We start from the raw sequence: 27,962 nt of genomic DNA on the forward strand, positions 1-27,962 counted from the left end.
CGTAAGCTTAGTTTTATTACCTTTGTATGGGAAAGGGGTCTCGAAGCACTGAGCAGACTTAGCCAACCTCAAGGGCAAGATATTTTTAAAGCTTCGAACACAAAAGAAATTTTTCCAGTTGCTACTACATGAAGTGGAAGTGCTCCTTTTATTTGGAGATCTGATAAGAACTGCCTTTTTTTTTTCCCCTAGCTCTGACAAATGCCAGATGGAAGTTGACACCCGATAATCTCACGGGGGCGTCTGCTCTGAACCTTGCCAAGCGACAGCTTTATTGAGTGCATGTAGTGCTTGTGGTTGGGGCTATTGTGATGCTTGCAAACGGCGAGACATCCTCAACTAATTCACTTTAGCTTATTAAGAGTAGTTAAGAGATTTGTGGTGCTTGGTACAGCCAGAAATTGGGGGAAATACAATTTCCCAGCCCAGAATTGGGGGAAAAAGCATGAAATGGCTATTTAAGAGTATAGTATTTACTTTAAAAGCAACAAACAAAACTTGGGGCTGTGAGGATGCATCTAGTTCAGCTTTTCTCTTTAACAGCCCACCGACCCGGGGTGACACAAGGCTGGGACTTCAGTACTACGGTGTCAGCTTGCTAAGAAATCCCCGTGCATGCAGCTCCCATGGTCTCACCACGTTTATGTTTCTTGGGCTTCTTCACTGCTGAACCTTTACTTAAATGCCCATCGCTGACGAACACTTTGGAGAGAAGCCACTGTCTGATCCATTCTGTCTTTAGAGCATTGGAAAAAGAACTAATGCCTAGCTCATCCGACAGTTAATAAACAGTAAATGTAGAGAATTCTCCTGGAAGTTAAGATATCTTGATTTCTTTACTGAGGTCTTATCTAGGCAAAGGTGTTTGATTAGTTAAAAAGGAGAATGAGGTACTTTGCTGCCAGTGTTTTGCTGCTGATACAGTGAAAATTGGAAAAGTTTTCATCTTGTTTTCATCTGAGTTGCCATTTTAATTCTTTTATCCTTAGCCCCTTCCCCGAAACACTTGTTATTTAAGTCAGTGCCTGGGCAGTTGAAGCTGAAGGGAGTTCGACACTTCACATGCAGTGGTTCAGCACTAACATTGCTGGAAGGTGTTTTGAGATCTGTGTTGATCTTCGCTGGTGACGTCGACAGCTTGTGATTTCCAAGGGTGGCATGCCAAGGGCACTTCAGGTAGAATACTTATTTTTTTCCACTTCAAGAACATTTCCAAGGTACCTTGTTTGCTTGAACGAGGGAACCTGAACTACCCCTTGTTAGACAAAGAAGATTGACTACATTTGGCAGACACGTTTGTTGGAAAATGCTCTTGTCTGGGGATGGAAGTGGAAGGAGGAATCAAAGAATGTAAAAAAAAAATAATACTGAGCAACAGGGTTAACCTGTGTCAGTAATGCATGAATGGGAGAGCTGCAAATGGGTCACCTGGTGCGATGTGTTTGCTCGGGGAGGAGGAGACTTGTTTCATTCAGAGCGAATCCTGCTGAGTGTTGGGGGTGCTTTGGTGCCGTAAGGGAAGATAAGGAGCTGGCCAGTTCATATATCCTGTACGTTTTCCTCCCTTCACCCCCTTAATGAAGGCAGAACAATGATTCTGTATTTTAAATCTTAAAAAATTTTAATTAACTGTAAAAGTATTCTAAATCAAATGCAATTCTGATGCCCTTTCCCAGATCTAGGCAAACAGAGCCAGATAAATTAAAGGTGTGTATGATCTATAGCATTCTTTCATTTTATGATGAAGGAACTGGAAATCTTTGTTGTAGAAGGCTTTGAAGGGATTGTGTTGAGTCCATACAAAGCAGTGTATTCAGTGTGTGTAAGACCAACTGAACTATGTCACTTGGCAAAGCTCTCTGAAACATCTTGCTCTGTCAGGAATTGGATTGGGCAGGGATTGCCTCTGTAAATAAATGTTGTGTTTAAAAAAAACCAAAACCCACAAAACAAAGCACAAAAAAAGGTCAAAAATCCCAGGTGTGCCCAGTGCGAGGACTGTTTCCAGCTGAAAGGTTGAGGATTTCAGGACCTTTTGATTAATTACTGAGCTGGTGAATAACCAACGGTGTCCTGGAGGAAGCACCACTCGCCCTTCTCTCGGTCGGTAACAATGGCTGGTTGAAAGTTCAATGATCATGCTTCCCAATTATATCCTATAATTGTGTGCGAGTTCCTATTGGAGGGATGTGAATGAACTTGCTGGGATGTTTATGCTTTTTAATTAGGGCTGTGGTTAGCCGAAAAAAAACCCACCCTGTTGGGCAGTGGGAGGGTTGTGGGGGTACTGGGATGGCCTGGCAGTGGGCTGAGCCGCTCGGTACGTGCCTGGAGTTATTTCAGTTGCTGCTTTGATCCAAAGTTTGTGGCTGGCGTTGCATAAGTGTGCAGACCAGCTCGGTCACTGGAATACTGTGGATTACAGCTGCGTGCGTTCATCGTCTTTATCTAGATTTTTTTTTAGATGAGGGTGCTGGCTGGGCTGGCATTGTTTGAGTTGTCAGCGTTGCTTTTATTTTGGCTTGTGACATTTAAAATGAGAATTCGCTTTGGCTCTGCGTAGTGCTTAAACGTTGGATGAGTGAGTGTGATGTTTTCATTTGAGTCTGGCTTCCTTGTGAATCTGGATTTAAATGAACTGAACAAACAGGGCTGGGTGCTTGGCACCTGTTCACGTCCAAAACGTTTTCCAACGTGGAATTTCCTTCTCCCTTCTTCAAAATAGGGTCAGAATTGCTATTGAGGAGAAGGACCCAGGCAGGGCAGGACAATGCTCTGTATGAACAAGGAGCTTCTTGCTCAGGACCCTCAGTATGAATTCCTTAATTTGAGAACATGCTTTATTTACCTGACCAGAGCCTGCCTCCTGTGCCCCTCGGGAGGCTGTGGAGGCTCTGAGGAAGAACGGGTACGCTGGCTGATTTCTTTCCCCTGCTGATGTGAAGAGGGCCAAGCCCGATGCTGTGTGTCTGTGGGAGAGCTGCTGAACTCGGCAGCTTTGCTTTTGGTAACGCGTGTGAGGTGCCGTTAGCTTCTGAGTTGTTTGTTCTGAAATATCTGAAAACAGTAACTGACATTTTTACTAAGCAAAAAAAAAAAAATCAAGTCCCAGCTATTGCACTGAACTGAGCATCTGGAAATCTCTCACGCGGAAACTTCAGGCATCGCGCTGAAACTCTGTCACATCGGTGACTTTTTATGATTGAGAAAGTACGTAAAGAATGCTTGTGCTTGAAGGGGGGCTTGAACCCTGCTGCACTGTTAGAGACACGATCAGAAAATCTTAGGAACGATGGAGGAAGCTCCACCAGTGTATTGAGTTTCACAGGCGTAAGGCACGTGCAAGTCAGCAGGCATCACGGGATAACTGAGCATTTTTCTGTTACCATTTTAAACTTCATTAGGCAGCACGTTGCATTACGACACTGTGAGGATTTTAATACTTCGTGAGCAATATTCAATCAAATTTGAGTATCAGACAAATGTTTTTCTTGTCTTTTCTGCAAAAACAAACCGATTATATTCTATGGGGAGAGAAAACATCACGGCAATGATTTAATAAAACAAATAGGACTTGTTTTTTCTGGTCTTCAGTCTTTTCTGAATGTCATCCTTCTGAAGGAAGGCTGATCATGCTGGATGTGTTTACACAGCTTCAGTTCGGGATGAACGAGGCCAAGAGTTCCCTTGTAAGTACCCCTCAAAAGCTCCCAAAAGCCAGAGAGGAAATAGAGCTCCTCAGTGTGATGTCTGACTGTCTGAAAGTCTCGCCCAGTGGAGCCTTAACACGGCTTAAAGGAATAAGGCTTTTGTTTTAAAACTGTATTCCAAGCGAAGCCTTTAAAGCTCCATAAACTGTTTCTCTGTTCATTCAATTCTGTGGGTTTTAGGCTCCGGGAATCTGTGTTTCTGGCAGAAGGGAGAGCGTAACGTGCAGTAGCAATCTCACCTGGAGGCTGGATAAAAAGGCATTTATGTGGAAACTGGTGCTTTATCTGAAACAGCTTCTCACCTCACTGGCAGGTTTCTACAATTATTAAATTAGCGAAAGAAATGTGATGTGTAGATGTGTAGATTACCTTTCCTTAGGCTTCTCTTCCACCCTCCAATAACCTTGTCTCTAGGGCTGTTTAAATAATTTGTATAGTGTTTGGCTGTTCTTTCAGTGCTTAGAGATCACGTTTCTAGTCCACAAAACTGGTCTACAAGTCTACTAGAACTAGGTATCTGCATGAAGCGTCAGTTTTTGTTCTGGGGAGTATAAAATGTTCACTTTGAGCTTGTACAGTGTGTGAATTTGGTGGGTGTGATAAGAAAAACGGCCTGGTGTTTTGCATGGCTCAGTCAGCGAAAGGAGGAGTTGCTGCATGACGGTTCTTGTTGATCAGCACCGGGGAAGAGCGTGTTGTTTTTCCACATGCTCTAATCTGTGATAACAAAAAGAACTCCAGATTGTGTTTTTCAAACATGCTTTCGGTCTGGCTCGGATTTGCCAGTGACTATCCATTGTGGTAATACATCCATCCACCCAGAGACTCATTTGAAGTGGCACGGTTTCAAATATGAGCCTTGCTTTGATGCTGAAGGAGACTGAGCAGGACTCGGCAATAAACTGTCGAGTGTTTCACTTTGTACTAAGTATTTTGCAGAGGATCATGCGCTGGACGTGGGCTTTGATACCACTGATCTCTTCCCGGCGCGGGTGGTTCTTGGGTGGTTCTTGGGTGGTTCTTGGGTGGTTCTTGGGTGGTTCTTGGGTGGTTCTTGGGTGGTTCTTGGGTGGTTCTTGGGTGGTTGTGTGCCCCTCTCTGTTCCTCAATGGTTGTCTGTAATCAGAGCGACCTGCTGATGAGCTGGACTTCCATAAACGTCAGATGGCGAATGCAGGAAGTGCCTCGAGGCAGAATTTAAGATGGGTTTAGACAAACAACTGTCAGAAATGTCTTGGGTAAAGTATTTGATCTGGCCTTGGACAGGTGGATGGACTGGGCGGTATCTCGGAAACTTCTTCGGCTCCCTTCCAGTTGAAGATTGCTTTCGATAACAGCAGCTCTGTGCTGAGGTTGGAAACCTCCATAGTTTGCTTAAGAAAAAGACTCTTTGTCCCTGCAGAAACTGATACGGCTTCAGGTTTCTTGTAGAGGAGAGTCCCGTCTCTTTTTCTTGCTAGGTAACGCTAGTTTGTGTAATTTTTTTTCAGAGGACTCTATCTGTCGTAAGATTATTTCCATAGGGGGTTTTTTTTCCCCCCTGCAGTTATTACCCCATTTAGGGATCGGCAGGTGTCGCGGCTCACGCTATGGTATCAATTAGACCAGCTCTGAATAGTCTTAATTGCTCTGAAATGGACAATGCTGATGGTAACTGGTGATTAGACCGTATCTTGACTCCTGTGCTGATAAACATCCACAAAGCTGAAGCTTTTTAGCAGTTGTGGCACACGCCTGCACGGTTCGTGTTGTGTAAGCAGATCCTGTTGCTCTCGATGGCCAAGCGTCGCTTAACGGCGGATAATGAGACTTTTGCTCCTACTGTGCTTCCTTATTATTGAACAAAGTGACTTCAGAGACGGTCAGGTTTATTTTCAGAGTTTTACCATGACAGAGGCATGAAACAAAACAGAATTTTCACAATTCTGACAGTTGGAGCCGTTAACTATTGTGGAAGAAAGACTGAGAATCCAAGATCTCCCCTGAGTTTAATGTAACTTCAGAAGATTCCGTTCCCTCGTTGTTGGCCTCTCCTTGTTGGGATGGCACAACTGGTTGGGGATTAAATTCCTTCAGATTACAACTTTCCCTTGCGTCATGTACAAGGAGAAATAGATTAATGGCCTCTAAGGGTGGCTTGTGCAATGCAGTTAATGGGTTTTGTGCTGAGCTATAGCTGTTTGGTTTTCCTTCGGGTTGGATTTGTGTGGCTGTTGGTCATTTTTATCCTTTCTCCTTTGGCACTTTGATTAGAGGAGCAGACAGCACATATTCTATAGATCAAAACTATAGGGATCAGTATGTTTGTAATGAGAAGCCTTTAAGCAGATACATACCTGGGTAGAGCCGAGTTGGATAGTTAGTGTGGGGCTGCATATTATTATACATTGAATTACTTGAAAATGGGCCTTGCTGGTGTGCTGAAGATGACAAGGGCAAGTAGTAAATAAAAATACATTTCATAGAGAGGTCTCAACTGCTCGGCTCTGGGACTGCAAGCAAACAGTATCTATTTCAGTACTGCTAAGTAAATTCTTATACCTAGAAATAAACTGTGGAGAGCATACTTACTGCTTCAGGGCAAAGAGAGAAGGGTGTATAAATTAGTGGGCATGAGCTGATGAGGCCAAAATGACCAGAGTAGTTGAGAGAATGTTATATGGGTGCATATAATTATGCATTTGATACTAGTATGCCTAGTAATGAGATCCTGCATACATTTCTTCTTTCCACAGTTCAAATATGATTTTAAAAAAAATTATTGGAGGTTCAGGGAAAACTGTGACACCTATTAAATTACTGTATTTAGCTTTGGATGTATCTATGTGGGAAATAAATCTGGCAACAGATTTAAGCGTTAGCCCTTTGGCAAATTGTTTTGTGTGTTGGCTACTCGCATGGGATATAACTGCTCCTGATATTTCTTTGCACAGCTGGCCTTCAGGTGGTACTTCACCTTTCTCTCTCCTCCTCTCTGGGAGGCAAGGAGGGGAAGGGGGGGTCTGGAATAAGTTATGTTCCTTCTTTCTCTCTGGCTTCTTTTCAGTATCTTCATCCACAAACACAAATTCAACTTCAGTATCTATGTTTACAATTCATGACTATGCCATGAAATCTGTCCAGATTAAGATCTTAACCTCTGTCTGACATCTCGGTGTAGATCATTAGTTATCAGCTTAATCTCCTTGTGGTTAATCTTGCACTTCCGCCCGTTTCGTTACCTTTCTCGGTTACGGACAGCTCCCCTTTCCTATCTGCTGTAAACTGTAGGTCCTTTTTGATACAGATTTGCTCTTACTCTGTGTGTCTGGGTTACATTTTACACATCTTTTCCCATAACATACCTAAAATGCAATCTTCCTCATCCTCACACAGCTGAATGTGTCAACTTAGCTTTCATTCTTTCATGCCTTGTTTACTACAACATCCTTCTCTGTGGCCTTGAGAAAAGCAATCTTACCCCTCTCTTATCGCTGCAGAAAGCAAAGGTTATACTTTTCGCCTCGTGCTTTGATCATATCGCTCCTCGTTTTCAGGACAGGGTTTGTAGGTAAAAGTAATAGCTTGTGGGAGACCTACGTTTGGAAAAATTAGCTGGACCTTGTTCTTAGACCATCACTTTGAAGCACTTCTGCATATCTCCACGTATCTGTTTCTCAGCAGGGCAGATACCAACTCCCCTCCTTCTGTTTTACACCTTGTCCTGATGCAGCATCTTCTCTCATTCAGCACTAAGCTGCTGACTTCTTATTCTGGCCCATGCTGCTGGTCACCAAGAAATAAATTGGCCTGAGGAGAAGCTTCCCCCAGCACTGTGCTGGTACGGTCACCTGCCTGGCTCAGAGAGCTGAGATCCTTACCTCCACTCAGAATAAAGTACGGACAGAGACTTCACACCCAATTACACTTGTGTTTAGGACAGCCGTGGCTGCCTGGACCACTTCACTGTGCTTCTCTTGATGTCTTTGGGATTGTAATGTGAGTGAGCAGGTTTGACGGGAGTAGGTTAAAGTGAACCGGGATGTTTGCAAGATGCTGTACGTCGGGAAGAGTAATATATAGTTAAACATTAACGTGAAGCTTTCATGAGGCTCCCAGGTGGCGTGTCAACCATCGAATGAGAAAAACAACTCCTTAGGATTGAAAATTAACAAACCATAACAACAAAAAAGCACCCTCGTAGCTGTGAGTAAAACTACGAGGAAAGGTTTACGGAAAAATTCCCTAAATTAACTTTAAATATTTTGATCTTGGTCTAAATTACAAATTGTCTGTTCTGATGTACAGAGTCCAGTACAACGTGAGGTGACTGATGTCCAAGCTACTTTAGCTTCACCAGGGGAGGTTCAGGTTGGACATTAGGAAGAATTTCTTTTCAGAAAGGGTTATTAGACATTGGAAGGGGCTGCCCAGGGAGGTGGTGGAGTCACCATCTCTGGAGGTGTTTAAGAAAAGACTGGACATGGCACTTAGTGCCCTCGTCTAGTTGACAGGGTGGTGTCAGGGCAATGGTTGGACTTGATGCTCCCTGAGGGCTCTTCCAACCTGGATGATTCTGTGATTCTGTGATACTTTAAAATTAACTGCTCTGTACAAATCTCCGTGTTCCCCAGAAGTTGGGTACGCTGAACGTTTCTGCCCCTTCTTACAGGGAGACAGGTTGCACTTAGTGGCTCTTTTGCAAATTACTGTCCGAAGGGCTGAAGCTCGGAACCATCTGGTCTCCCAGCCCTCGGGTACCTGAGGGGTAGGAGTGGATGCGGTGGCTGCGTAGTCTGCTTCAATTACAGCCATCAAAGGCACGGACAGCAGCAAAGCCTGGAGTTGGTATCGATTTGCATGGGGCCATTACACTTCGTGATGACTGGCTGGGGACTCCAGGCTTTGCCTGAAGAGGTGATGTCAATTTTGGGGCTTGCATATTAAAGCAAAACAAGCAAGCCAGCAGAGGCCGGTGGTTATTTCCAATCCCTTACACTGCATGTAATTTTGAACACAAAGTACAAGGAGCAGGCTTGATCTGCTTGCCAGAGAACGGCACAGCAGCAGTGCTGTAGACACTAGGTGAAGTATTTACAACTTCTCGTCGCTATCCTTGTGTGCACTTTGTGCCTCTTGTCCTGCCTTTAACGGTGCTGCTGTTTCCAAATCAAACTCCATGTTTTCATATTTTGAGCTTGATTGCCAACGGTTTAGCCAGATTTCTGCAAGTTGTTTTTACCTGCTTGGGGAATCAGCTCGACTGAAAGGTACCAGGAGAATGAAAACAGACCTACTCTTGAGTTTTAATTTTTTTTTTTTCAGCTTTGTCCCCTAGCTCTCACCAGAGATGCTTTGCTCTGTAAGTTCAGTTCACAAGGGGCTTGCTGCCATGGTGTAAACACCACATGTGCTGCTTAAAACGCATGAAAGGAAAATGTTTCTTTGATCTTTATTCTATCTGGGCAGTATTAGGCATACTCGAGTGGGAGGCATCCACTTCTCTGTGTAAATAGTTGGGGTGACAGAGGAGAGCAGGACTGAAAACCCCCAAGGGAGAGAAACAGAAAGGTGTAGTAAGGTTTCTGTGTTCCTTGGCGTAACTCACATGAGTAAATTTCTCTGTTTCTGGAGAAATACTCCACCAGTTGTAGCACAGAAGGTAATAGATTAGTGCACAGTCTAAACAGCAGAAGGTTGGCATGGAGGAGGCTGCATTTGTGGAGAGGTCTGCCTTTATCCACTCCTTTCGTTTATCAACAGAGCTCAACCTTTTCCCCCTATCTCCATTCTACAACTTATTTCACAGACCTCCACATCCTCCATTATCACGACTGGACAAGGTGGCACGCAACTCCAACCCCTTTTATCTTTTCTAAACTCACGTTTGCTCATCCTAACAGGTCCACGCAACAGAACCAGCATCTCTGTCGGTTTTAGCTGTGGTGGCTGTTCTTGGCTGGAGGGTGCCTTGCGGGAAGCAGCCGAGGACACGGGGTTTGCGAATGGCACCGCTCTCATTTTGGAATATTGGAGACGTTCCCCGTAGCTCCACATGAGCACGTAACTTGTGAAAGGGTTGGGAGGCGAAACAAGTTTTTTCTTATCCTTACTGGTAGGTGAGATAAGAGTTGTAACGTTGTGCTGAGAAATGTCAATGGGAAGAGTTTCCTTTACGTTTTAGTAACAGTGTGTTGTTTTTGGAAGTCACTGTCTATGGGAAGGGAGGCACCTGCAGTTAATTTTATCTGTTCCTGTGTAAATACGGACCTCATGATGTTCCCAACTCGCAGCTCAGTGGGGTCGTGGCGTTTTGTCCTGTAACATCTCATTTTATAAATAGCACTTTAATTTTCGTGCTGATTGTAAAACCTTGAATTGATTTGGCACTTGCTCCTTCCCGAGTTGGTGCTAAGAACTGAAATCCTGTGTGTGGGTAACAGCATTTGAGTCGATGCATCTTGGGAGGGTTGTTCCTTGGACGTCTTTGGCGTTGGGGAGACGGGAGGGATAAATGTTGTTAGAGCAGTTGAGCACTGTGAATAAGTGACAGAAAGCTTGCTTGAACGTCTTGTGATATTTCCTGAATTTTGCTTGATAACTTCAGCCAGTGTCAGGCATTGCTGGCAGGTTTTTTGTAGAAGCAGGTTAACCTTGTAAGTTTTTGTTCTCTTCTAGTTTCTCCATTGATTTTGTAGATTCAGGAAGGTCTGGGAGAGCTACGGTTAGTCACCGAGGCGATCAAAAGTCCTTGTGCTCTTTAACAGTCCAGTGGACCTCTATAACCCTGTTCTCCCAGGCACGTTACTGCCGTCGTAACGCCCTGGGAGCAGTTTGCCCTGTGCAGCCCAAGGACCGCTGCCGGGGGGGTTTAGGGTTGAGGTTTCTGCCTCTCTGGTCTCGGTGACATGAAGAAATAATTGAAGGACATAAGCCACAGTGCAGAGGGGTTGGCAGGACATTGCTTTTCCTGTAGCAACCCTCTGTCAAGCCACTCTGCTGTGGAGTTCTAGATTTATACCTAGTCTTCAGTGGACACAGTTTTATTTAATTTTTAATATCTCTTTTCAACCTTATGATACATTAATGCACTCGGATTAGGGGTCATCTTGACATACTCAGATCAAATAAATGCTCACAAGAAAAACAGATGATCATGAGTAAAAAAAAAATTTATTTTAATGATGAAAATTATATTATAGAACTCTCTAACACTGCTTAACGACTTACTGAATTTGGAGTCCTCTTGACAGGAATAGAATGAGTTAACCTTGAGGAAAAGCGTTCAAATAAAATTGCTATGCACGTATAACATGATTTAATACATAATTTTATAAGGAGGTAAGATTCATATGGATTTCAATCGCTCAGCACTTGCAGAATCCAGGACACAAGCACAAACTCTGTAGTGCTAAATTAAGATCACATGCTTGCAACACACGCTCTGAGGAGTTGCTGCCGTGGGCGATTAGTCCTCGGGTTTCCTTTTTTTTTTTCCCTTGTTGGTTTTGTTTTGGTTTAGAACCGCAAGAACACATTTCTACAGAGGTCATTATCGCGACTGTACGTTAGGAAATTAAATTACAGTTCCCACTGCAACTGTAACTCAAGTGTGATTATACGTGTGTGTGTGCGCAAGTCTATTAATGGATAAATTTATATGACAGCTATTGCAGCCGTTTACAGTAAGAGAAAAAAAACACGGGGGAAATGCAGAGCTCTCCGATACTGTTTCTGTGGGACTCTGGCTTTGAATTACACACGTGTGTGCACGTCATATAACATTACACTAACCTAAGCTCTGGCAGCGAGCGCTACGTGTCGCGGCCAAAACAAGCCATTTTAAGCTGTGTCAATGCCGGGTTCGTGCTGGCTTCCTCCTACGTTTTTCTCCTGGTTATAAATACGCCTCACGAGTTAAACTGCTGTGGGAAAAACCCTGCAGTGGCTGCGTAAATTGCATTAATCTGATGAGTTTTGCAGCGGCGTGAGCAGAGAGCGGCGTGGGCTCCCGTGCCAAGCGGTGGGAGGCGAGGGCTCGTCTGGGGAGCTCCGTTTTGGGGTGGCTGGCAAGGGGTTAAGGCGTGTTTGCCCGGTGCAGATAGCGGAGCGGTTGGATGTTGGATGCCTCCCTGCGCAGGCAGCAAATGCATTGGCTGAGGTTGAGGGCGGTTCTCCTGCCGCAGTTGTTTTCTGTCCTGGACTTCGTTGGATCTGGAGCCTTCTAATTGCCTTGTCCGTAATCAAAATAGGGCTTGTGTAATTCATGAAAAAGGGACCTCACGGTGCAAGGCGAGTGTGCTTCTTGCCGCTGGCTTGTCCGCTGGCTGACAGGAGTGGCTTGCACAGGACGTGGCTGGTGGCCCCAGCCCTCTGAGAGGACCCGCGGTGGCCCAGGCTGCCTCTGCTGACCCACGCTCACGTGGACAGGGCTTCTTACCGCACGGTAGAAAGATAGTGTCGATTCATGACAAATCAGTCCCAAAACCGTGTGGGAACATCTGTGCCCGTACAGTATGTACACAGCATCTTGGTGTTCGTACACGTGGTTTAGAATTTCTTCTTAATGAACTGCGTACCCTTATCATACCCAAACCACGTTTGAATCCTCAATTCAGCTCACCCGGGACATTGCGATTTAAACCCGTGCAGTGGCAGAAGATCCCAAAGGAAAAGCAAAACATCCTCAGTGATTCTTACCTTTTTTTTTTCTTTTTCAAACAATTCACTGCTGGTGTTTTGTTAGCAGAAAGCAAGAAACAAGACTTAACACAAGACCTAACACAAATGTTTTTAATAATACTTAGATACTCAGACAAACTGTTTATTAGCTGAACAGCTTAATTGACTTGCCTGTTAAATATGGATCTCCTGGTTACCTGTGCTGGCTTGGGAATGTGTTTACAGTATCAGTGTGTTTTTCTTTCCACCTGAAGCACAGGGAAGTGGTGAAACGACGGGAGCGATCCGCAGAGGTAGAAATTCCTTTGCGCTGACTCCGCTGCCTTTTGTCCCCCCCAAGCTGGGCCTCAGCAGCATGAAGAAATGTCAGTTTGAATCTATAATCAGAAAGGTTTGTAAAATGCATTGTTTCCTAAGTCTTTGGAGCCACGCTAGCTAGCTAGTTAAATATTTATTCACCCCTGGAACAACAGGTTTGAACCTCTGTGTCGACTCCATTTCTCCCCCATCCAGGGCAGGTTAGCTGAGCGTTGTGCTGTTTGTCATCTTTGGGACAGGGATTTTCAAAGTCTTGTTCTTAAAGATCCGATGAAGAGGTTTCATGGCCGTGATGAACAGCTTTGGTCTGGTGCCAGTGCTGAAGCGCTTTTTCCTGCAGCAGCTTTTACAGTACGATGTGGTGGCTTCTGGCCCTACCCCCAAATAGCTGTTCCCTTGTCTCTAACGAGGATTTATGAAGTTCCCTTCCGACTTTCTTCTCCTCTGTGAGGAATGAAGAGAGTTCCCCTTTTCCCCTGTGCGGAGGGGGAGGCACCGCATTGTCCTGCAGCATTAACCGGGGGCTGGAGCTGCATCGTTGTGATGTCCAAGTATACCCTGTGCCACCTCGGTTTGTGCCACACCTCCCAAAACTGCCACCTCATTGCAAAGAGGCAAATCTACATGAGCCAGTGACAATTACTGGAGTCTGCAAACCTCGATGATGAAGGGGTGATGAGGTGCACTTGGTCAGCACAAACCTATTCGGTGTTGTCCTGCAGTGAAAGCATAACGTGGGAGGAAAAAAAAAACAAACAAAAAACCCATCTGGAGTCATACAACCTGGGTGCTGTAGTAATAAGAAGCGGTAGTGAAGATATGATGGAGATGTTTCTACGTGATTTTCAGGTCCTCGTTGGAAAAAATGAAATACTTTCTAGCATGCATACTTCAATGATGTCAAGACAACATCCACTCACAATCTTGTGTAACAAGGATTTGCACAAAATAGTGATTGACAGTTTCTGGTCTTAAGTGCTTAATGGAAAAAAAAGACGTTGCCTTGGCTGCTTTGGTTTCTTCAAACTGTCTTTTACACATCAAAAGCTCATAGAACAGGAAAAAGAGAAACGTTAAGAACAGTTTAAAAATAGATTAATTGTATCTTCTAAAAACCTTTAGAGTTGAGAATTTAAAAGAGTTTCTGCCCTGTGAATATTTGCAGCTGAGTTCAAAATGTGTGTAAAGAAGCATGAGACTTTGAAGATTAGTTTCCATAACAAATTAAAAAAAAAAATAAAGCCTTTCCTGCTTCAACACTGACTATTGGCCAGAAAGCTTGGGGCATTTCGAGGCAGATGGTGTTAATTCAGTGTGAAGTTACTTGGTCTGGCCAGCACAGATCACAGGAGGACTTACCTGTGTCTTCCTTCACCGAGGGCGCTTGGGCAGGACATCAGAAGCTGTTCAGGTGTGTCCTCAGACAAAACCCTCCTGCTTGGGGAGAAGGTGGTCATGTCTCCATCTGCGTCTTGGCAATTCACAGCTGGGGCCCAAAGGCTGTATGTCACCGTGTGGATAAACCCGGGCCCGTGTCCCCTGTCCCTCAGCGCAGGTTCTTCCTCCTGCTGTTTGAGTTGGCTTTGGTGCTTGCTCTTGTAGTGGTGATTTCAGCTTTATTCTCTTTTCTGACTTCAAGTTCTGTGGCATGTTCTGGATTAAGCATTAGATTTAATTGGTTCAGCCTCGTTGGGATCGTTAAGACTGAGTGTGAAGGTGCTGAGCGGCGGAGGGGCAGGACTCCCCTTCAGAGCTGCTCTGGGTTTACTCAGCCTCCCCTCGTGCTCCTTTTGCTCAGCGTTAGTCACGGTGTTTGCTCTGAGCTATGCTGCTGCTTGGGTTCTATTTCAAAGCCCAAACCGCTCATTAAAAGTATTGTGAGGCGCTAAGTAACGGGTAATTAAAAAGTGTAAACCATAAAAACCTCAAGCAATAACACTCATGGGTGCCTTTCTTTTTGGACTTGCTGGGAGAGTCACCAAACCTCCAGGGAAACCGGTGACGAGTTGATAGACAGATAGAAAGCAAATCCTGATAAAGCTGAAGGGTTACGTAAAAGTATTGTTGGCCATGTGTTATTTGCAGCATTACTGGGGGAAACTTAGATTCTTGAGCTAAGCAACTAGAATCTTCTGGCTGAAACTGGCTGTCCCAGGCTGGGAAGCTCTTGCTGTAGAGTCTCATCATTTCTGGGCTTCAGAAATAATGTTGGAGTCACCAAAGCTCTTATGGGAGCCTCATAGTCCTGGACCAAAAGAAGAGGAAAAACTTGGTTTTCTCTTTTTGAAGATGAGCGCTAATGAATTGTGAGGGTGAATGATAACACTCTTCAAAAATGTTATTAAAATTCTGAGTTTCCACAGGAAAGTGGAGATGAAGCAGACACCTGCGCCTCAGAGATGCCTCTTTGAAAAGAAAGCTGCCAAGCCAAGCAGGATGAAGCGTTGTTGCTCATAAGCCTATCACGGTCCTGCGGCGTCGGGTTGTCCTGGGATACTCAGTTGCCTTTTCTCTTTTCTCTTCGCAGTTTGTCCCGCTGCCTGCAAGTCCCAAGGCTGCACCTCCGACGGTCAGTGCTGTCACAGCGAATGTCTTGGGGACTGCACGGAGCCGAACGACCCTGAAAAATGCGTGGCTTGCCGCAACTTCTACCTCGAAGGCAAATGCGTGGACACCTGCCCGCCCGGTTACTATCGCTTTGAGGGCTGGCGCTGTGTGACTTTCAGCTTCTGCCAGGAACTGCACAACAAATGCAAAAACGCCAGGGAGTCGGGCTGTCACGTTATCCACAATAACGAGTGTGTTCACGAGTGCCCGTCAGGCTACATCATGAATTCCAGCAAGTAAGTACAAGTGTCTGCAGGTAAAGAAACCATGCTGGAGTTTTTGTACTGTGGTTGGACAGAAGGTTTGTGTTCTGTGTCAAGACCAAGAAAAGTTTCCAGCATTGGAACATCTGTGACAATTACCTGGTCTACTTTAATATGATTTGCAAACTAATACCTTGCTAATTCAAGCCATTAAAGCAGACAGGTCTACCTACCGATTTATTCTTCCTCTGCTTCCTTGTTTCCTCTCAAGTTTGGAAAAAGTGGGAAAAGGAGATAGAGGGGACAAGGAAGAGGAGCCTCCTGAAGCTGGAAGTATCTTTCTGTGATCGAGTGGGACGAGGGAGATGGGCAGTGGCCAGGCTTTAGTAGCCCTGCTTCCTTTCCCTTGCAAAGCAGACCTCAGACTAGCAAGCCTCGCAATTGAGCAGAGTAGGGGAAAGTCACATCTAATGAAAACAACAAGCATATTCCGAGTGGATCATTCTCAGAATATCTGTCTCTCATCCCTGTAATTACTTTCATTGAGCAGGTTCAAGCTGTGCCAGACATAAATGGGCAATGTAACAAACAAGTGTGGCACAAATCAAAGCAGGGAACAGCCATTCTGTCTACTCCCAGGGTTTTTCGACAAAGGAATTAAATCATTTGTGTTGCTGAGCTGTTTATCACTGAAAACTTTGTTGTTTGTCCCACAGCAACATTATATATTGTGATGAGTCAGATTTCCTATGAATATTGGTGGCTTTGTGCTCGCATGTATTTGCTTCGCCCTAATAAGTTCGGGGAATTCACTCTAACAGGACTTTTTATTCCATATCCTGTTTTGCTTTTCAAAAGAAGGAACTAGCAGCCCCCAAAGTAGATACGCTGCTTGTGTAACAGCCACCATCGCCTCTCTCCTGTGCTTGTCCCAGGCTGCTGCCAGTAGGACCTCACAACACTACTCCGTGCTTTTCCTGGAGCATTTATTTCTCTGAACTAGTTGGGAACACATTCTTGTGGTGTTATGACCAGGGCAAGCACTCATCTTGCTGCCATTTAAGAAGGATTTCCCCAGAGCACAAAGCACATGCTTGCTTGCCTTTTTTTAAAGCAACTTTATGTACAGTCCTTAATCAGGATTCCCAGATGAACAGCCAGCTCTCCACTCATCAATTACACACTTGGTTAACGATCCATTATGGAACGGGCTGCCCAGGGAGGTAGTGGAGTCACCATCTCTGGATGTGTTTAAAAAAAGACGTGGCACTTAGTGCCCTGGTCTAGTTGCCATGGTGGTGTCAGGGCAATGGTTGGACTCGATGAGCCCAGAGGGCTCTTCCAACCTGATTGATTCTGTGATTCTGTGATCTTGAGATGGGGACTGGGCCTGGGTTTCTTGATCTTGAAACCCCTGGATGTGTAGCACTGAGCAGCACCGTGCTGGAGGGGCTATTCAAATAGGCAAAATCACTTTGTTCTGGTTTGTGTTATGTAGGTAGGGACAGAGCGATTAGCGTTTGAAATGTGGAAATGACAAATAATTATCAGCAGTTATTTGAAGTTCCGAAGAGCCAGGTGCTGCTCACCGCCAGTGAATCCCGTAGCGTGTTGTCAGGACACCGTCCCTTGGAATTGATTACTCGGCTTTTGAGAAGTGCCGGGGATGCCCCAGATGATGTTCTGCAAAAGCATCCCATCTCCATTCCCCACTCTCTTGTGTTTCAGCTTGCACTGTACACCCTGTGCAGGGCCCTGCCCAAAGGTTTGCGACTATGGGAAAGAGAAGACGATCGATTCGGTGACATCGGCACAGGAGCTCCGCGGCTGCACGGTTGTTAATGGAAGCTTAGTTATAAATATCCGTGGAGGAAGTAAGTTCTGCATGAGTAAGGGGGTAGGGATGTGTGGTCAGTGAATATGACACCGTCCGTGAGCTGGGGCGCTTCTCTCTTGCTTTGACCACTCTGAATCTTAGAGCAATTCAGAAAAATAACTGCAAAACAAAGGCCCTTGGGATGGTCCTTTGGGGTTTTCGCTAACCGATTTTTTGTAAGGTCTTTTGAATTTATGTAAAGCAGTTCTATTTAATATGTTTGGGCTCCACTATCAGTGTTTCTCTCTGTGATATCAGAAAACTAAACCCAATGTTTTCCTCTCCACAGATAACATAGCAGCTGAGCTAGAAGCGAATCTTGGCTTGATAGAAGAAATCTCAGGTTACCTAAAAATTCGCCGATCTTATGCCTTGGTTTCTCTTTCTTTTTTTCGTAAACTACATCTGATTAGAGGAGAAACACTAGAAGCTGGGTGAGTTCTTTCAAGAGCTATTTTATTTGAATGCTTTGAAGTGTAAGGAGTGCCAGTGCTATCAGAGTGATTTGTATTGGTAAACAATTCCTAAGTTCTTTGTAAATGTTCCTCTGCCTATGGCTTGTGGCCTGCCAGAGAAGATAGTTTGCATTCAGTTTTGTTTGGTGTCTGGATCAGTGCGTGAGAAAAAAAGTTTTCAGTGGATCCCTCCCCAATCCACATTTTCACTCTCTGCTTTCAGGAATTATTCATTTTATGCCTTGGACAACCAGAATCTTCGCCAGCTCTGGGACTGGAGTAAACACAACCTCACTATTGCACGAGGCAAACTCTTCTTCCATTATAATCCCAAACTGTGTTTGTCAGAAATCCACAAGATGGAAGAGATCTCTGGGACTAAGGGGCGTCAGGAAAGGAACGACATAGCCCTGAAGACGAACGGTGATCAAGCCTCATGTAAGAAAGTCTCAGAATGCAGCAAGATTTGCATCATTTTCCTCTCTCTCTGCCTTGCTAACCTCACACTCTCATTTCTCTCAGCCTAGCCTATGGTGTTTTTCCAGGGACTGTCCTTGTCCTTTTGGTAAAGCACCAGACATGTGACTTGCCACTTGCTTGTGCGCTGCAGCCACACTGTCAATGTGCCATGAGTAAAAGTTCTTACGGGTTCTCCATCTGGCCAGGAGCCTACCTTGCCAGCTTCGGTCTTGAGAAGTTTGTTCTCTGTGTGCTCAGCTGGGAGTTTTTCAGGGTTGAGTGTATTGTTGTGTCTTTTTGAAGAGTTTAGCACAACATAACCTCAGTCCAGATTGGGACTTTGTGTTGTTGCTGAGTATCTGATTAATAGTCATCATCTTCTTTTCCCATGTCATGAGGTGACAGTATGCACACAGAGTAAACATCGAGAAACAGGATTTCCACCCATCTCGGGAGCCACGTGAGGCAATTGCTATGACAACAGTCAGAGAAATTTTTCCAACAATTTTTGTTATGCTTCTCAGAGGTTTTCAAGCTAACAGTGTTCTTCAAGAACAACGATAAGACGATGCCTGTGTCAGCATGGCTAAGGAGCAAACACACAGCGTTGCTTTATGCTCTAACTAAGGTCGTGCTACTGAAATTGTAGTTTTGCAGACACTTCTTTTGGTAGCAATACTGCCATAAGCGCATCCCTTCTGCACCCCAGCCCTGCTGTTTGTTCCCGTCCTGTGCCACACACAATCCCCTTTCCCTGTTTGTGCCAGTAAAACTCTTACAGGGCCGCGTGGTGAACCAGATTGTAGAGGTAATCTGGGGTAAAAAATAGCAAGCTGTTTCTGCTCTGTTGTTCTTGGGTTGTATCATCTCTCTGCTCTGATTTATTGTCTCGCCCCACAAAGTTTTACGTGCATGCAGGAACAGGAGCATGCACAGGTTGACACATTAGATGCTTAAGCAGGTATTGCCACCAAAACCCCCAGCGTTAATTAAACTGGGATATCAGATCTTGCATTTCAGTTCCTTGGTCTGTTCACAGCTTGCAATGCAGCTTAGATCATCCTGCAGCCACGCTGTTTCTCCGCATTTGGTGCCAGCACTGCTTAAACAGCCCCTTCCCTGAATCTGCCATCGTTTATTATTCTGATGGGGCTATTTGTGAACAGACGTAAAAAGAGAAGATCTTTCAGCTGAATCAGTTTCCTGATCTGCTTTGCCACATACCAACACATGCAGCCATGTGGCTGGTTGTTTTGTTTAAAGGCAGCTGGAGGAGACGGTTGCATTTCTCTTTGCCAGCTTTAATTCCACTCTGCTGAGCTGTTCTCTGTGCCACCCCCCCACCTCAAACACAGGTTGCCAGTGTGTTTGGCTTCTTGTTTGTTTTTACATTTCAGGACTAGTTTTCACATTGGCAGCATCCTGTTTACCGAAAAAAAAATAAAAAAAGAAGAAAAAAAAAAAAGCCCTTGTTTGTACTGGATGTGGCGCCAGTGAAATGAATGTTCTTCCTCCCTTGTGCAGCTACTGCAGGGATGGCAAATCCCATCAGAGCTCCACAGTTTGTCCTTCGTGGGCTGCTTGGACATACCATGTTGTAACGCGTCCCTTGAGCCTCAAAACTCCACCCTCCTGCAACTGTTTGTTGTCCTTCCCTCCTGTTTGCAAAGGGTCCGTGCTACTCCCGGGCAAGGCTGGGAATCCACGTGCTTTGAAGGCAGAGGCTACAAAAGCTCTGCAAACCATATTGTTGGGTTCAGCTGTATAGGTCATCATGGATTTTGAAATATGTTGCCTCTAGATTTCCCACTTAGTAGAATTTAGTTCAACTCTTCTACTGGATCGTTTTCATAAAATCAGAGGAAAAATTTAAGCTGACAGGAACCTTAGGAGGTCACGTATTCCAGCCCCTAGCTTAAGGCAGGAATAGTGTTGAAGTAAGATAAGGCTTTAATGAACAGCTTTTCTCAATGCCAACGTTCTCATATTTATCTGTGGGGAAAATAAACTTCTAAATTAAAAATAGAAGCCTTTATTTTTTTTTTTTAGTGTTAACGACATTGTCATCACTTCTCTTTTGTTACAGGTGAAAATGAATTGCTGAAATTTTCTTCCATTAGAACATCTCACGACAAGATCCTGTTGAAGTGGGAGCCGTACTGGCCTCCTGATTTCCGTGATCTTCTGGGATTTATGCTTTTTTACAAAGAGGCGTAAGTGATCCACCGTTAGGGTACAAAGTCATCGGCAGTTGGCATTGAAGAGTAGATATTAAACCTGCTGTGGGCATAGCTATTTAGTCTCTCTGATTGTCTGGCTCCTACACTTAAGTTTCCAATGTTCCCCTTACATAAGATGGTTCATTAAGATCCCTGACTTACTGAGTTGTGTACAGTCAAAATTCCTCATTCAAGAGCAATCCAGACATGACTTGTTCCAGCTGTTCTAGGCGTACATCCTCTAACCATGGAGTTTATCATCTCCTCACAATCTCCGTGGGACGTTGAGGTATTTATTCCCTCTGAGGTGGGAAACATTCTTTTAGAATCAAGGTTACTGAGCCGATTTTCATAAAACTGAATATAATTAGCCTGGATTTAGTTGTTGGGATCATCCGTGGAACAGTACCTGACCTGGGATACCATTAGGAGGCTGGGTTGCAAAGCTCCCTGTGCTTCATTTTCAGAATACGTATGATGAGATAGTTATACCTTCTCCAAAGGGTAAAGGATTATACCTTTCACTAATGTCTTTAGAAATGTTATTTTTAAAAGCTTGAATTAGGATTTTGTTAATTTGAGGATTCTTTCTTTTTTTTTCTAAAGTCCATACCAAAATGTGACAGAGTTTGATGGCCAAGACGCTTGTGGGTCAAATAGCTGGACAGTTGTGGATGTTGACCCACCCCCACGGTCAAATGAGCCCAAAGCCCAGGCCCAGCCAGGCTGGCTTCTGAGGGGCTTGAAGCCATGGACGCAGTATGCTGTGTTTGTTAAAACTCTGGTCACCTTCTCAGATGAACGAAGGACATATGGTGCAAAGAGTGAAATCATCTACGTCCAGACCAACGCTACTGGTCAGTATCATTAAATTAACGTTGCCTTGCAAGTGAAAACCAAAAATAGACCCTAAATAGTCTCCTGCCTGGTAGTCACGACAGTCCCATATCCATGAAACTTTCCACTGCCATTGCTGCTCTGCTGTGGTAGGAAGGTATTTCTAAACACATGGAAGAATGTGGGGAGATGGTGCCAACGTGCACTTCTTCCATCAGGCTCGTGTGGCCTTGTGTAAGAGCTTGTGTGCACACTGGTGTATCCTGCTGCGGGGTTGTTGGGTGTCAGTGGACCTGCTGTGGAGAGCACTGTTTATTCCCATGGACATGGAAGGTTGTCTGGGTTTGTCCCTTGTCCTGTCAAGCTCTCGCAGAGCAGTGGAAGTGACCTCTGTCTCTTTTCCCACCCACGCAGTTCCGTCAGTCCCATTAGATCCGATATCTGTTTCCAACTCTTCATCCCAAATCATTCTGAAGTGGAAGCCGCCCTCAGAGCCCAACGGAAACATCACGCACTACCTGGTCTTCTGGCAGCAGCAGGCAGAAGATAGTGAGCTTTATGAACTTGATTACTGCTTAAAAGGTGAGTGTGTGTTTCTCTCTCTGTGCCTTTCTTTCAAGCTGTCTCAGAACTGTTTGGAGACCTTTCACACACTTGGGAGGGGCTCTGGATGCCTCATTTTGCTGTTTTCAAGACACTGGCTGTGTTCTCCCACTGTTCAGTTGCATTAGGTGCCATTGCCAAGGCTCTCCAAAATGGGCTGTGAATCTTGTGTACACTAGTGTTGGATCTTCATAGGATCAAACATCTGCTTCTGCCGTGTCAAGCATGAGTGACACTAAAATTGTTTTGTCCACAGGATTAAAACTGCCCTCAAGGACGTGGTCTCCTCCTTTTGAATCCGAAGACCCTCAGAAATATAATCAAAGTGAAAATGAGGATGTCAGTGGAGAATGTTGTTCCTGTCCTAAAACAGACTCTCAGATACAAAAGGAGCTGGAGGAGTCTGCTTTCCGCAAGACATTTGAGAACTATCTTCACAATGAAGTTTTTGTCCCCAGGTACGAATATCAAACAGTATTGCCAGGTGGTCTTGGGTAAGGAAATGTAATTAATTATTGGGCTGGATGTGGCCGCATTGCCAGTTTCTCTGCGCTTCCGTGAGACTGTCTGGTCCAGCTGAATACATGTGTGGGAGCATCTACAACTGATGTTACTACAGATTTGGAAGATCCTGCTCATATTTCCTGTCCCTGAATTCTCCTCAGCTTGAGAATGAAGTGAGAATCTTTAACAAGTAGCTAAATGCCTGCAGCTCATTTAAACTTGCATGATGCCAAAAATAGCTATTTTTTTTTTCTGTCCTAAAATTTTGTGGTCTAGCTTTTCATCCAGTTGAAAAGAAAGGAAGAGGAAAAAGCAGAGTTTACCATGCCACAGCCTTGTCCTTTAGCGTGGTATTTGCGGTCTTCCTTGCACTTAGTCTGGGAAATACCTCCAATACCATGAGGAATGCGACTGCTGTGGGTGGTGAATGTCCTGTTTTGAATGGCACACGCAGGGTCACATTAAGTGGTGTTGGATGTCTTCACACTTCATATGCAACTTACAGAGGAAGCGCTGGGAATCAGGTTAGAGGCTGTAGTGATTTACCCTCTTCACTGTCATGTTTTGTGCTCTAAATTTATTCTCTGCTCACTGCCCTTAGCTAACAAACGTTTATTTGCAGCTGCTTGACAAAAGCTACGTTGCTGCACTGAACATTTTTTGTTGTTGGGCACGTTACTAGATGGTTCTTCTCGGCAAACCTGCAGTTGTCACACAGGAGCTTGTGCACAGTCCCTCCTTTTGCAATTTCTTTGCTGTTAGAGCTCATCAGAAGGATGAGTTTCAGTGTGCAAAATGATGCCAGGACACAACCTATTCCAAAGCGGAGGAGAACCAAGCCATGTCCAAAAGCCAAACTCCTCTTGATGTAGGCAGACAATTCTGACAATCTGATTTCTTTTCTTTTTTCTTTTTTTTTCCCTTTTTTTTCCCCAATTTTATTGTGCAGCCAGCCCAGGATGCTTCTCAGGCCAGTTTCTGGGGTATGTATTTTAGGAAGAAACCAATCACCAGCATGTGCCACCTTGTCAGCCCACTAAGGAAGAAATCTCCACCTCCCCTGTGCTAACTGATCCTTTTAATAGAAGCCCTTTTTGCTGTTGTAAGTCAGCAGTAAAGATACCTCCCTGCTGCCATGCATCCTGCTTGCCTTTGACGGGCTCCAGGCTGTGGCAACGTAAATTAGGATTTGTTTTCCTGTGGGTATTGTGCCTGTGGCTGCTCATAGTGCAGCCTGCGCAGAGCCTGGCGACTGAACATGAGGTGTGTTTTACTTCAAGTGCTTTTTGTGTGGCTCCTGATAGTTTATTGACCTCTCTCCAGGCACTGTGTGGACTCCCCTGGAGATGAGAAGCCGCCTGCCATTCACAGGGAGGAATCTCACAGATGAGAATATGAGGGAATATGAGATGACAGGGGTGCAGAGGACAGAGCAGCTGAGAAGTTACTCCTCCTACGTCTTGTCTCCTTGTTTTCCACGTACCATGTTTCTCCTCCTGTCCTGTTCCCAGCTCTCTGATCCCTGTGCAGTATCCAGTCCGTAGGAGGCTCTGCCACAGATCTGCTGTGCTCTGCCTTAGTCCAGGTCTAGCTTAATGGTTGGACTTGATGATCTTAAAGGTCTTTCAAACCAAAATGATTCTGTGATCTCACCTGACTTGCTGAGAACCCCTCTGGAACTCACAGAGGCTGTTCCTTCCCCATGTGCATGGTTGATTACTCTAGGAGATACTATCACAAGTCCTGTGGGTTAATTTGCTCCGGCACTGGCAAGGCAAACTAGAAGTTTCTAAATGCCTCTTGCCATACCCGCCTTCCCAGTCAGAGCTCACGGGTATCTTTACGTCACATGCTTTGTGACCTCCCTTTGTAGCTGAACAAAGTGGCCATCAGAAGCTGATGCTTTGTTTCTTCTTTCCTGTGTTATTTGCTCTTACATTGGAATGAGTTTTGCACAGATTGGAGCAGACAGGTGATTGCACACTGGCACAGGCTGCCCAGGGAGGCTGCGGAGTCTCCATCGTTGGAGATACTCAAAACCTGCCTGGATGTGGTCCTGAGCAACCTGCTCTAGCTGCTCCTGCTTTGAGCAGGGAGTGGATTAGACAATCTCCAGAGGTGCCTTCCAACCTCAACTGCTCCGTGATTCTGTGGAAAGCTTGGAAAGATTTCAAAAGTAATAAAAGTCCTGAGAGGCAGAGGGGAACATAATGGCTGCTATTCAGGATGTAATGTCATGTCTACTCTCCACCATCGCTACTGCAGAAGCAGCAGTCTCACTCTTCTCTCTGTCTCTGTCCTCTCTCTCTCTCTGCCTCACACGCTCGTGCCATTAAAAATATTAGTGGGTTACAGAGTGAACAAGATCTGGGAAATGGCTCACATTAAAAATAACTTTTTTTTTTCCCTGGGTTTTCTGGTTCAATCCAATTAATTGTACAGAAAAACATATAAATGCTTTGGCAGCACAAGGGGGAAGACAGGCCAGCTGCTCCTCTGGTAGTTTCAGGTGTGTGGGAAGACGTGGCTGAAGCTGGCTAAGGCAGTTTTAAAAACCCCAGCACAGGCTGTATTGCATGTGATGAGTTGTGTTCGTCCTTCCACCTGAGAGCCCTCAGACACACTGATCATCTCTGACAGTACGAAGAGAAGGAACCTGAACCTGAGTATTTCACAGGGAAGGTCACTGGAGCTACTGAAATGGCCATAATGAAAATTGCACTGGAACAACTATGGGAAGACATCAGGTGTTGGAAAATACAGAGAATTTGGCCAGAAAATTGCTGCAAATCCAGGATAATAAATATGGGAAGATTGGGGTATACAGCCTCAAAAGTTTTTCTTGCTTTCTGTTACTTGAGAAGGCAGAAGTTATTCTTGCATTTTACTCTGTGTTGCATCAGTGGTCAAATTACTGTTTTACTTGTGAAAAACAAAATTCTCTTAAACAAGAGGAACAGCTGAATCCACACTTTGTAAACAGTGGCGTGGAGCTTGGCTTTTAAGTCCAAACAAGGTTCTGGTTGACTGTAACAGATTCCTTCCAAAGGAGGGAGGTGGCATGACCCAGACCTGGCTCTCTGAACTCTGCCCCGTCGTTAGGTGACACTGCTCAGAACAATGCCCAAGCTGGGATAACAGCAGCTCCAAAATGAGTTAATTAGTAATTAGAGAAAGAGAAAACTAAAAAAAACTGGAATGTGCTCTGCTGAACCTGACGTCTGGCATCCCATTTTTTCATCAGCTGGATGAATACGCTGACGTTGTTGTGTACAACCCGACGTTTAGTTTGAGGAAATCTGAAAATCTGCTTTCCAGCTGGTTGAGTTTGCTGTTGGAGGAGAAACAGCAGCAGGGAACACGGAGGTGGGGGGTTGCAGACAAAGACCTGCCCTGCGCACTCCTCCGTGGTGGCTGGAGTTGGCCGATCGCTTGCCGGGCAGTCGGAGGGCGGCAGCGGAAAGTTCAGTTCAGCAGCAAAGATTTGCTTCAACGGCTTGTTACATTTTTAGAGACTGGAGATGCCTCAAGCGTGGGTTCAGTTCAGGTCACTCTTTGTACCCTTTAATAGCTACACACACAAAAAAAGATCATCATCCCCGTTAGGATACGTGGTCCGGTTTTCAAATGGCATTAATTCCTTTTGTGTAACTAAACACTATTACTGATTCCCCGCGTGGGTTAGTTCCCAACCTGGAATTCCTCGTGGCAAATGTGTGGCAGGATGTAAAGTGTTAGAACGAGGAGTTTTGTTTTGGTACTTGTTCCCTTTTTTTCCCCCCAAGAAAATGAAATTTGTGAATGGTTCTTAATTCTGTTGAATTAATTCAGTTTATTTACTGACGAAACCTGCCATTAAAGTTGGCGAGTAGCACTCACTGCAAACAGGGCAGCTGACAGGATCACACTGCCCGTTCTGTTTTTACAACTGCAAAAAAATGGATTTTCAGACTGAAGTGCAATAATTTGAGAGGCAATATTTGCTTAGCAAAACCGCCCAGCTAATACAGAACCTGAATCTGTGAGTTTTAAACGCGTGTGTTGAAAATAACTTTATAGGTTGGTCTCTCAGAAAAAGGTTAAAATTATCTCTCTAGCTTGAGCCTTAGGGTTTGGAGTGGCAGATGTATTCCAGTGAGCTGTGAAACTGGTCGTACGCTTTATAAACGCGAGTTTATGACACTTGGACTATGTGGAACATCTGAGGTCGTCAGGGCTGGGGGCTGTGATACAACCTCGTTAGCTAGGATGTGGAGGAGATGAACTCCCAAGCATTGCAGCACCGTGCAAGGCATCCATAGGCAGCCTGGTAAAGTTGTGTCCAGCTGGGAGGATCCAGAAGAACTTGAATTTTCAAGCAAATACTTTAGACTTGGGTTTATTTATTTAATTTATTTTTTTTTCCCCTGTATGAAGTTGTGCAGGGAAAGAGTCTCGGGGATACAGAATTGTTAAAAGCTCTGTGCCTTACAGGGCTGAGACAGATTGCTTGGTTAAAAAAATAATAAGTCCTGAATTTCTTTGTTGCGTTGCAAATACAAGGCTTGGATTTGAGTGTTCGGTGGCACTCTGAGCTCTCCCTTTTTAACTCTTCCTTTTTGGACGAACGTGTTTACACTGACTATAACAAACAGCGTTGTAACCTGGGTTATTTCATAGGCCGTCAAGAAAACGAAGAGACCTTGGCTCTGTGGCAAACGCCACCGTGGTGATACCCACCATCGCGTCCTCGCCCAACAATTCGGCGGCGGCGGCCGAGAACGCAGAGGAGCAGAAACCTTTCGAAAAGGTTAAGTCCAAGGAGTCCCTGGTTATCTCCGGCCTGCGCCACTTCACCGGGTATCGCATCGAGCTCCACGCGTGTAACCACGACGCGCAGGAATCCCGATGCAGCGTTGCAGCTTACGTCAGTGCCAGGACCATGCCAGAAGGTAACTCTCTCCCTGAGCTTTGCTTTGGGTTGATGGCTCTTGCCAAAACGCTGCTTTTCCTCTGGGAGCCAGAACCATCGTGTAGGACTGGTGCTGTCTTTGTGTCCTGATAGGAAAGGGTGTTGGATGAAGTATTGGCAAATTTTGCTGAAGACATGAAATAAAACTCTTTATTAATCATGACTTTGGTTCTAGCTAAGGCTGATGACATCGTTGGTCCAGTTACCCATGAAGTGGTTGAAAAAAATACCGTGCATTTGAAGTGGCAGGAACCAAAGGAGCCCAATGGTCTTATTGTGCTGTATGAAGTGAACTATGGACGTCTTGGGGAGACAGAGGTGAGAGTCTGTCCCTTAACACAGCACGTTCGGAGAAGTCGCTCCGCAGGGGAGCCCAGGGCTGTTTGGTCTCTCATAGTCCTAGTGCATGTGGTGTTCTGCCCTGTCTGGTTTCCTCGTGCGTGAACCAATGTGACATAAAACTTTACCAGTGAATTTGTATCCTCTGGAATTCCATCTGTGGCGACACTGAGAACTAAAAATCTGTCTCTGGGGTGCCTGTTTACCAGATAAGCACATC

General features: G+C 45.0%; 1 protein-coding gene across 1 annotated transcript in view; it reads left to right on the plus strand.

Moving 5' to 3' along the window:
* Positions 1-27,962, plus strand: part of INSR (insulin receptor) — a 51,632-nt gene that overhangs the window by 12,634 nt on the left and 11,036 nt on the right. Inside the window, exons 3-12 of the mRNA XM_068420397.1 lie at positions 15,217-15,532; positions 17,228-17,373; positions 17,665-17,809; positions 18,054-18,268; positions 20,376-20,502; positions 21,115-21,365; positions 21,760-21,927; positions 22,205-22,406; positions 27,112-27,383; positions 27,579-27,721. Coding sequence (XP_068276498.1) covers positions 15,217-15,532; positions 17,228-17,373; positions 17,665-17,809; positions 18,054-18,268; positions 20,376-20,502; positions 21,115-21,365; positions 21,760-21,927; positions 22,205-22,406; positions 27,112-27,383; positions 27,579-27,721 — 1,985 coding nt within the window. The remainder of the gene's footprint in view (positions 1-15,216; positions 15,533-17,227; positions 17,374-17,664; positions 17,810-18,053; positions 18,269-20,375; positions 20,503-21,114; positions 21,366-21,759; positions 21,928-22,204; positions 22,407-27,111; positions 27,384-27,578; positions 27,722-27,962) is intronic.

This window comes from Nyctibius grandis, chromosome 31, assembly GCF_013368605.1.
Source record: "Nyctibius grandis isolate bNycGra1 chromosome 31, bNycGra1.pri, whole genome shotgun sequence".
NCBI lineage: Eukaryota > Metazoa > Chordata > Aves > Nyctibiiformes > Nyctibiidae > Nyctibius > Nyctibius grandis.